Here is an 11,621-nt window from a genome sequence, read left to right as displayed (position 1 = left end):
AAGAAAGTAAAGAGAAAAGAAAAGCAAAAGGGGAAGAGTGGAAAAAAAAAAAAAAACTTGCAGTGTTGTGCAAACAGTCTCTCAGGGGGAGGGGTTGGATTTAAATTCCAAAGGGGTCTCAGAACTCGTTTCCTAGTCCCCCAGTCAGCTATGTGTTTGTGAGAAATCGGCCTTTTTGTCTTTCTGAAAAAAGACTAAATCTACATCGGTGGCCCAGTCTAAGTTTGCAATTCTTTGCACTTTCTATTCAAGTGAATGAGGGTGAATGAAGTGGCCGGGGACCCTTTATTTGATCAGCTCAATTGCATAAAGTGACGGAATTCTAATGTATTTGCTTAATATCCCGGAGAAGGCTGTTGCTCTCTGTGCGGGGACGCAAACAATGCACCTGTTCCTCGCATTCTGACCGCGACATATCCTTTATCAATGGACCCCCCGTTAAATCTGAGAGTAGAAAAAGGAGGTAAAATTCTGAAAAGCGGGCAAATCATAGTGTAAAAGTCTCTGGCAACATTATATATATATATATATATATATATATATATATATATATATATATATATATATATATATATATATATATATATATATATATTAGTAAGGTTAAAAATTATTTATACATAAAAAGTAATTGTACTTAAACTGAAAATTATTTTTGGAATTTGTGTTAGTTTAGAATTTAATTCTACCCAATAATAATAATAATAATAACGCCAATAATAACAACAACAACAACAATAATAATAATAGATTAATGAGGAAACATTACATATAAAATCTAGTAAAAATTTTCTAGAAATAAACTAAGCGTTGCGTATTTCTGTCGTGAGATGTAAACGCAAAGGCTTGGAGCGAGCGTCTGAGCCGATGAATGAGTCTGCTTGTGTGTGCTGTGACTGCGGCACAGTAACTTCATGCATCCTAATCAAGAGCTTCATTCATTTATTCCAGTCCGTCGGCCGCGCTTTTCCTCGAGGAGCGGCGCTCACCTGCGGACTCGTGTCGATTAGCATGTTCAGGAAACACCGCACAGGTATTTGTCTCAAAACGAAAAGAAAAGCCTATGAAGAAAATACTGTTCATTAGGATTAAGTAGGCCTGCGGATGAATTAAGGTAGATTCACTTAAGCAAAGTGTGTGAAGAGAAATAGTAGTTTTGATAAGAATAATAATTGTGTTTTTTTATGTAATTTTGCGTTTTGAGCGTTTTGAGCTGAATTCACAAACGAGCACAAGAGGGAATGTATGTTTGCACAATTTTTAATGAAAAAATATTCTGATGACCAAGTTTATAATTTAATGCAGACGTTTTGCACATCTTTTAAAAGCACGCATGCTTGCAGCGAAACAACACAAAGTCCGGAAAAGGCATGCTTTATATCTGAACAAAAAGTACAAATGTACGGCATTTAATACACATGGTCACCACGGCTTTAAATTAAACGCTCACGAAACATTTCCTGCAAAATATAATGTAAAACATCTAACTAAAAAGTGCATCGGACACAATTCAATATCACTTATTCGCAATTATTCACATATTTACTTGAAGACCCTATCCTTTAAAACTATTTCAACTTTTTTTTCAAGTTTGCCGTTGTGGCGTACTGTACCTGTGTGTGTGTGTGTGTGTGTGTGTGTGTGTGTGTGTGTGTGTGTGTGTGTGTTTTAGATCAAGTATAGTATTTGGTTTTGCAGACTGAGACAAGTTTAGTCCTCTAGGACGTTAGTAGCATGACTGCTAACTACATAAAAAATAGTGAGCATTCCAACTTACGCACATTTTCAGCCTATTTTAGCACGATCAAATTAGCTAACAGTTATTATAAGATAATGTGCGAGGACCTGCAAAACGCGGAACCCATTCGGACGAACGCGTAAATTCTGGATATTTAAAATGTAAAAACTCTTCATTTTACAACATGGCATCCGCGTCGATCCGCGCGATCGGACCCATCGAAAGCAACACTTAAAATCTGAACGACACACACATAAATTAACATCACTGCGACATAGATAGCTCTTGCCTTGATTGTATAGCCAGTGTTCTTTTCTCTCTCTCTTTCTCTCTCTCTTTTTTTTCGCTCAAGGTCTATAGTTAAAATTCGACTTTGGAGTACAGGTGTCCACCGGGAGTGCGGGTGTCAGTGCACCGCGACCGACTGCAGCGACGCGGGGCCCGTCAGGGTCTCGCTCGGGGTGGCGGGGCTGCTTTGGCTGGTCGCTGTCTGCGGGGAGGTCGGGCTCAGCGACTGGGGAGAGTTCGACAGGAAAGCGGGGATGTGGTGAGGCAACGCCGCCGGGGTGGGCTTGATCGGGACGGGGATCGCCGGTAAGGTCTGTCCGCCGTGGCAAAGCGACTTGATGGGCACGCCGTAGGCACTATAATCGCTGCCGGCCATGGAGATGGGCGCCGCGCTGTCCATCACGCTAGTGCTGTACATATGGGGCCAGGCCGTGGTCAGCTGGTTGTGGAGAGGGTACCCGGTGGAGAACGCCAGCCCGCCCGGCACTTTATACTCTCTGGCGATGATGTTCTCGATGGCGAACGGGTGTTTGAACGTGGACGGCTGGGACACTCCCAGGTTGTAGCTGGACATCTGGGGGAGGTGGGTGCCCAGGGCGCTGAGCCGGAGCTTGGCGTGCTGCTGGAGGTAGTGGGCAGCGTCCGAGGGCTTGCTGGGCGCCAGGTGCTCGGATGTCATCACCTTGAAGCGCTTGCGGCGTCGCAGGAAACTCCCGTTCTCGAACATGTCGCCGCAGCTGGGATGGAGAGCCCAGAAGCTGCCCTTCCCGGGCTGATCCGGGCGCCGCGGGATCTTGATGAAGCAGTCGTTGAACGAGAGGTTGTGGCGGAGGGAGTTCTGCCAGCGCTGGGTGTTTTCCCGATAGTAAGGAAAGCGGTCCATGATGAACTTGTAGATCTCGCTGAGCGGAAGCATCTTCTCCGGGCAGCTTTGGATGGCCATCGCGGTGAGGGAAATGTACGAGTACGGCGGTTTCTGGTCGCTGTATGTGTTTCTCCCGGGTCTAGGCATGCTGTCCAAATTCTGCGCTGGAATTCAAACTGGAAGTCTGTCCTCGTTTATTTTCTCTCTCGCCCTCTCTCTCTCTCTGAAGAGCGCCGTTTGTCTTCCTGCAAGTTCGCTACTTCTCTGCTGCTGCGAACTCGAGAAAGAAGTAGTAGTAGGGTTTCCTTCTTCCCAGGCCAGCTTGAACGGACCAGATCCTCTCTCTCTCTCTCTCTTTCTCTCTCGCTCTCTCTCCGTCTTTCTTGATAAGACTAAGAGCTAAGTGGCTGCCTCCATGTCCTTCCTCTAACCATCTGATAGTTTTATGTGGCGACATGGGCAGAAAAGACCCCTGTAGAGGCGCTTCATTAATGTGCCACTTCTTTGCTATCACATGACAATCGCCCTGGGAGGAGGGGGGCTGGGAGAAAGGCATAATCTGGTTTCATTTACACCTATTTACATGGACACCTTGGGCCAATAGAAATCATTTCCATTTGAAGACAGAGCAAAGGGGTGAAAAGGCTCGGCAACCGGAATTGAACCGCGATGGCACCCGGTAACAGTGTGTGAAGGTATGTGTGTGAACCTTTCTGCGCGCTTCGTAGGGTGCTTGGTCTACAATTCACACGTACAAATGGAGCTACTGAGCAATGGGATGTTTGACATGGAAATTGGCTGGAACTTGCATGCAGTTCGCATTGTATCGTCACAGTTACTTTTTGCTTGTCTCGCTGTCACGACACAGCTCGCATGACTTTCGCCGGCTTTGTTACGCCTCTTTAGAGCGAAAATGTCAATCGCGTCCCGACGTAAACATGTGGAGGGCAAATTAAACCGTGTAGCGACACATTTTTTTTTTCTTCCTCCGTGTATTTCCACATGACTAACCTGAGCGCCTCGTTATTATAATGAGCCGAGGGAGTCATACATATGTCATTTAGCCCATAAGCATATGTTTATTAGCAACTACGAAATGAGCTAATGTTTCATACAGTCGGGCGATGTGTGTTAAATCACGACAACGCTTTAAGGTGAATGTGCACGTATCTTACTATAATAACACTATATAAAAATACTACATTATTATTATTATTATTATTATTATTATTATTATTATTATTAATTAAGCTTCAAGCGACATCATTTTATCGCACGCTTTCGACCTTGTTACCTATCTGACAATTTGGTAAAATGATTTTGACAAACGTGATGGATGGAAACAAAAATGTTACGGTACAGCGATGAAAACATGGGCTATTTACTTTGCAATTAATAACAATGACAATGCGCGCTCACAAGCGGCTACTAAATAATTACACATAGTTCATTAGTATTACACGGTGCTTACTTATGCAAATACACATTAACACTTTAAAGTGTGAACAAATCATCAAAGCGTTTTTTTTTTTTTTTGATTGATTAATATTCGCTTAATTTTAAAGATGTGGCCGGATCTCATTATTGCGGGTTTAAATGCGCGAGCACATTCTACCACATTAACAGCAACGCTCGAGAAACCTCTTCACAACGCCGACGATAGGATAAATATTAAAAAAAGACAGGACCTCTGTACACATTGGGGTTTCCAACATAGGATGATTTGATTTTTTTTTTATTTCGAATTAAATGGTGAGATGTTTTCCCCAAAAGCCGCGGAAGTTAAAACGACCCGGGAAAAAGTGCAAACATTTAAACAAAACAAACAAAAAAAAACCCTTCTTGAAATGAAACTTCATGATGCCAGGCGGGCTTTTGTGCTCGTGTAAAGCAAACTGAAAAGTACTTCACATATGCAAATAAAGCCTTCAGAGTGGCGTTGTGAAAACTGTATAAAATATCCATAAGTCAATTATATGAATGTGAAAACCAAATGGAAGCCTATTTTGAGCAATGGCCATTCAAGCTTTTTTTTTTTTTTTTTCAAGGCTCACCAAGGGCCACCTTTCCGCTTGGCGAGTTTGCAATGCGATGGACCACACACGAGCTCGCGGATTTGCTCATAATTTATGCAAATTTTCCGCCATAAATCCACCAATGAGACCCCTGACTGCTCTGACGGATCGCGAATAGAATCAACCATACAAGTGATTAGAAGCGATACGCATTGTTTATTTTGATGCCTGTTTGGAAGATGCAGGAGGGAAAAGGTCTGTATAAACCGCGGGAAGAGAGAGAGAGAGAGAGAGAGAGAGAGAGAGAGAGAAAAGACTTTTACCAGGCAGCTAATATTTACAAAACAGGAGGAAAGTACCAAGCAAAGCGTTATAGTTTCCTTGGTTGCCACACAATCACCGTCTCAGAAACACTTTCTTTCCAAGCTAGGAAGTCATGCAGCTTCTCGCTGCGCCGCGAAGTACTTCTTTTAACTTGTCATTCCTCTGCTTGTGTATTGACAGAAAAGGGCCAAAAGGATTCCGATTTTCCAGGCTTCTTTCACATGAAGTTTTTCCAGAGTTCTTCTGAGGGAAGCAACGCCGAGGTGGTGAAAAAGCAAGTAGTATTCTTCAATGAATCCGCCATTCTGACGGCGCGACACAAAGTATCCGACGCCTTCAAGCGCGAGAGAGAGAGAGGGAGAGCGTGCGTGCGTGCGCGCGCGCGCGCCGCTTATAAAAACTATTTATTTCTCTGCCCAAATGTTTACCCAGACAAGAAACAACAGAAAAAAACAACTATGCGACTTTCCTAGTCTTCGAGGAAAGAAAGCGCGCGCGCTCGAAAATAACAAACGCCGACACGAGCCGCGCTTCGCGTTACCTTTTCCCAAAAATATACATTGCTTTATGTTCTGGGCTCAGACGGTTTGCGAGAGCCGCCTGTTTCAAACTTTGATTCGGCGTTCGCAGATTAGTCCGCCGCGAATTTACTGGCGTTAAGACCTCGGTTAAAACACAGACATTTATAATTTCGTGCTGATAAAATGCAGCTGTCCAAAATAATTCCATTTTATTAAAAGCCATCAAATGGAACGTATTCGAACATCGAATGTAATTTTCTCAATTGCATCGCAATTATGATATAAATGCTAAATAAGAGGGCGCGTTTTAACCGTCTCGTTTTTTATTTATTTATTTATTTTATTATTTTTGACGGCCCTTCTCGGGTCTGCTGTAACGCAAAGCGTTCCCGAATCTTTTCATCGCGCGCGTACCGCGCAAAATCTATTCGCAATATTATGCAAATGAGCCCGGTCGCCCGCGCGCTCCTCCGCCGATCCCACAGAAGCGCAGGCAAATGTTTTCACAGTTAATCACCTCACAATGGCACAGTATCAACCTGTGACGAGGGACCACCCAACTCATTGCACTTTCTCCGTTTTTTTTTCCGCGGGGTAAGGTTTCCGGCAGCTGTCACGGAAATCAGCTTTGTCCTTAACTTAACGGTTAACCAATGTGACGAGGACGAGCCGCGCGTATTTGTTCACCGAAGATTTGCTGCTTTTTTTTTCTTTCCCGCCGGCCCCGAGCGCAGGGCCCGGGCGGCTCTCGCTGCAAAAAATGCCAGCGCCGCTCCTGAATGGCTCGAGTCCCCGCAGCAGTAGATCAACTGTATAATGTGCGAGCGAGTTCGGTCATTTGTACAAGCCGAACAAAGGTCGGTCTAAGCCAAATTGCATTGCACTCGTGAACCGGGGGCTCTAGCCTTAAGTATCTTTTACAGCTGGGAGGGGGGGGGGCGACCGAGAACAATTTTGTGCGCGTCTGAAAAAGGCAGAAAAACAAAGGCACTTTCTGAAGCATCTTAAAGTAGAGTAGCGAGGCGTGACATTCCCAGGGCGATGGGACACAAAGGCCGAGGTCACGCGGATGAAAAAGAGAATCAAACAGCCACTTTCACACGTCTGCCCTCCGCCGCACAATAGGAAACAAATGTTGTTAAAAGAGGATCGATGCCATTCATTGTGAGGCAGCGAATGATAGCAAAACAATATTGTCAAACTGAATCAACTTTGGGATATGCTGCCACCCAGGAAAAAAAAAGGAGGGACGGGGGAGAAACTTTGCGCTCTTGCCCTTTAATTCCGCGCAATGGAGGCGAAACCGTGCAAGAACTTATGGCGCATATGAAGGTTACAAAAACACCCCAAACAAACAACAATGTATACAATAACGTTTTTTTAAACGTAAAACTATATATATTATTAAGTCTTTATTTTCAATGTGGTCCTGACTTCAAAAAAGGCACATTAGGCGAAACGTATTATTTAAAGAAAAAGAGTCCTATAAAAAGGGTCAGTTTTTTTTTTTTTTTTTAGATGGTCACTGTGCAATTAAATAGCACGCAGGCTATATATATATATATATATATATATATATATATATATATATATATATATATATATATATATATATATATATATTATAATAAGACTACAATCATTTAAAAATAGTATTATTAATAAAAACGCTTTGCTTTTTAATATAAGTATAATACCAACAAGCACAGTCTTTTTATGCGACGTAGATTACAGCCGCAGTCTTTTTTTGACAATCGTTTCTTGACCCACGAAAGAATATGAATAACTAAATGAATATTAATCTACAAATTGAAAACGCATACGAAAGTCGTTTCGAAATACGAAATCATTTATGACTGAATATCGTCAGATGCAATAAGCATTACCGGCTTATAATATATAACATAATAATAATTATCATTATTATTTAGTCAGTGCATGTCAAGTCGCTGTCGAGCAGAACCCAGCCGAGCTCTCCGTCAACTCCACGTGTATTTCATCGCATTATTAACTTCATCTTTCTGCGGGCAATGTGGATTTACCGACGAACTAATGAATAAACAAATCGCAATGGCTGGCGGTGTAATTGACATTGTTAATGCAAACATTTGAATAAACATGTCATCGAAATGCCTATTTCGAGACACTGTGCCAACAACAGAGCATCACGATTCGCAATAATAGACGATTTTAACGGAAACAAAACAAGAAAGCAAGCTTGTTTTATTGATGTATGCGCGCGTTTATCGTGCGTTATTGCCGGGAAAACCCCGATCAGGTGCTCGAAACTCGTACGTATGTAGTTTTTACAGTCGCGGGTAACCTGTCGGACCTTTACATCCGACACATCCTACCTTTCCGAGCATTGTTTTAATGAAGTCTGCGGCGATCCGCTTCCCCCGAGATGCTTTACGGTGCAATTAAGAGCGTATTTGTGATGTGGCGTATGAATATTCAAGAGAATGTCAATTAATTAGCAGACAGAGGGCTCTCATTACGATGCTCAAAAGCCTTTAGTGGCGGGAGAAACTGTAGGGGAGGGGCTCGCGCGCCAATCCAGTTAAACGCTATTATCTCACACTGCCCTCATTTGCTTGATGGACTTTGTCTTAATTACGGGCTTATGGTTTGTTAGCTGTATCATCACTTAACTTAAAGGAACCACGGTGCAATTGCATACACGCGTACTCCAGACCGAGCTCAGCTTTTGTGGCTTCAGACACAAGAAACGATTATTTTAGACGCTCAACGCCCATTAGACGTACGCGCAATGTAACGCTTCTAACTATGCCTCGTCGTTTTAGTCCCCCACGGCGATAGAGGACTTGCGACACGGGCGCTAGAGTGAAATAAATAAATGCGCTTTAAAATATGCCCGATCCCGCATTAAAGACGCGCCGTCGTTGCTGTTGTTCTCTGCAGGATTTCATCCGAAAAGGTTAGAGCGATAAATACAAAGGTGAGCCGCTAAGCCGAGTCCCGTATTAGTATGCATGCAAAATTAATTAGCTGCTTCTCAGTGACATCAAAAAGAAGTACCTGGGAGAACGACGCCTTCAGGGCACGCCGAACATATGCTGGGATTACAGTTAATGGACTAATTACATAAATTAGGCATTCATTATACAGCACATCAGGTGTGGAGGATGTCTCAATTGAGTGTAGTTGGGGACGTTGAGGGAATCAAAAGGGGTTTTACTAAAAGGCCGGTCAAGACTCATTTGTCCAGGCCATTTTTCCCCTCCTCCTTCAAAAACGGGGGAAATACGCAAACAAAAGGCGGCTTAATTGGAGCTATAATGCATTTATACATCTAAGAAAAGACAGACAGACAGACATAGATAGATAGATAGATAGATAGATAGATAGATAGATAGATAGATAGTAGTTCTTCTTTCGGCCATCAGGTGGGAGCAAGAATGCAGTTAGATTTACTGAGAACTGAATTAACACTTGACCTTATTTCGGTTCTTATCCCAACAGATGGCATTTATTTGCGCGCGTGAGTTACCAAACTCCATATGAGCTCGAAATACAGATGTGAAATTTCGTACAGTTTCATTGTTTTAGCAGCAGTGGTATTAAAGTAGCGAAAGAAGCAATAAAGTGGAAGTAATGAATCAGCTATTTGCATATTATGACTTTATTTACTTTCTGTATAATTACATAAACAGGATCCTGAGCTTGTGGATTACAATACAGGGCAATATAAACAAGGGCTTTGTGTGTGTGTGTGTTTAATTGTGGAGACGTGTTGTAGTAGTAGTGGTAGTAATAATAATAATAATAATAATAATAATAAAACAATGATCTCATACTTATGCTTAATTTCTATTTACTTTAGACTATCTATCTATCTATCTATCTATCTATCTATCTATCTATCTATCTATCTATCTATCTATCGTCCGTCTGTCTATTACAATGAATCAATTATAATGAATGTAAATACTGTTTCAGATTCATCGAATTAATAATAATAAGTATCTTCTGTAAATCATTTTTATGATTACAGTTATTTTAAAACATACATTTAAAACAGCAAGACACTAGAGTACCACCGAACTAACTTTTCCACACCAGCCTATCCATGCTCCGATTTCCAGCCGGATGTTTTTCAGCACCACGGAGAGCTCCCACGTTTACCACAGTGCCCACCCTCGGCCTACCTTCATCACACACCGATGCATGCGTACTTCATTATGGAGTGACGAATCAGACTGAGAGAGAGAGAAAGAATGACGGGAAGGCGAGAGCCTGTGAAGTCTTTACCCCATCCACCTGTGTCTAAAAGACATCTGGCACACAACGCTGACACACAGCTGGCAAGCGCTGCTAAATGAACGACACCTGTCTATCTCCCCGTGTGGACGCGTGTGTGTGTGTGTGAGGTGGAACGTGTGCTTATGAAGGGTCTCAGCTCTCCCCAGTTCATTGGGTCCATATGGAGAAGAACAGCAGGAGTGATGAGCGCTCTACCTGGGGCCCATGTTTGCGCTACTGAGTGTGACCAGGAATGTGTGTGTGTGTGTGTGTGTGTGTGTTACACATCTCTGCATAATTCATGACTGCCACAGGGACGCTGTGTACCGGTTTGTTATTGGATGTTGTACCTTCCAAACCGATAAGTTAGTCACGCGAAGCCACTTAACGAGCTCAGCTTGTTAAATAACAGCGAATGGCAAAGACATCCGGGGAGAAACTGCTTTAATAATATGTTACTATAAACGTAATTAACAGAGCGGCCTGTTCTAGGATATGTGGGTTTTCACAGCTTAGCTATTCGGAGTGAAAACCGTAAACTAGTTCAGATCACATTTCCAGTTGTGACAGTTAACCCGGGTAAACAGAGTCCTAGCTATTTCAAAACGTACGTTTCCGTTCAAACACCGGGTTAATGCTTTTCTTTGCATAATTTTGCTGTCAGTGTCATTGATTGGACTAATGCAGCATGTGACCTGTTTTTGTAATGAACTATGTTTTGGTACTAATGAAAGCAATAAATATATTTCAAAATATACAGATTTTTTTTTGTTGTATTTCAATTCAACATAAAAAGACACGTTGCTGTTGTTCTTTGCAGGATTGTTGTTTATTTGCAGGGCATTCGTAAACTACAATTTCATTTTAAACGCTGGATTATTTTCATATTTTCAATGTCAGTGACATTAACTACAATTACATAACATCTCTACCATTTTGCATTATCGCAGTACACTGTAAAAAAATATGTACAATTTATGGTAAAAGAAACAGCGGCTGTGGTTGCCAGAATTTTACAGTGAAAATATGGTAGCAATGTTTTGGGTTTTTACAAGCAAACTTAAATTTATAGTTCAATACTGTAATTTTTATTAACTGATAGTATAGTATAGTATTAATATACCAAGCTATTGAAGCACTGGAATCAGTTTTGTCATTTTGTAATACACTGACCAAAAGAAAATCGCATGATGAAACAAAGCTTTTAAATATTAATATACAACTGAGACTTGCTGAAATAATGTAATAAATCTGAAATAATGTAATAAACATCAATTTGGCAACATTTGGAGTAATGTACAACCCTGATAAAAAAGAAAAGAAGAAACATTTACTTAAAAACAAAACAAAAAATATTGTCAATTTGCGGTTGTTCACTGTAAATAATGTATTTTTTTTCCACTTACTACCATAAAATGCCACGTAGTGTCCAATAAAGTTTTTCACAGTATATTTATTATCTAACAGTTTTTTCCTCTAGCATTTGTACAGTTTTTTACCATTAAATTCACAGTAATATTTTACAGTGTAGCTACTATTTATGTCAGACTATGAAGTAAACATGTTTGGACTTTAAAGGTAAGATTAAAACCTTTTCTTCACGCAAG

At 41.5% G+C, this 11,621-nt stretch overlaps 1 protein-coding gene across 1 annotated transcript; it reads right to left on the bottom strand.

Annotated features, from left to right (window-relative positions):
- Positions 1–1,244: 1,244 nt before the first annotated feature.
- Positions 1,245–3,564, bottom strand: foxb1a (forkhead box B1a). The gene has a single exon (XM_043227316.1). It carries the CDS (start codon positions 3,036–3,038, stop codon positions 2,145–2,147), a length of 894 nt encoding a protein of 297 aa, XP_043083251.1. The 5' UTR covers positions 3,039–3,564; the 3' UTR covers positions 1,245–2,144.
- Between the last annotated feature and the right edge of the window lie 8,057 nt (positions 3,565–11,621).

The sequence above is a fragment of the Puntigrus tetrazona genome, chromosome 25 (assembly GCF_018831695.1).
Source record: "Puntigrus tetrazona isolate hp1 chromosome 25, ASM1883169v1, whole genome shotgun sequence".
Taxonomy (NCBI): Eukaryota; Metazoa; Chordata; class Actinopteri; order Cypriniformes; family Cyprinidae; genus Puntigrus; species Puntigrus tetrazona.
The sequence above is the reverse complement of the archived record's forward strand: the minus strand, read 5'-3'. Positions and strand labels throughout refer to the sequence as shown.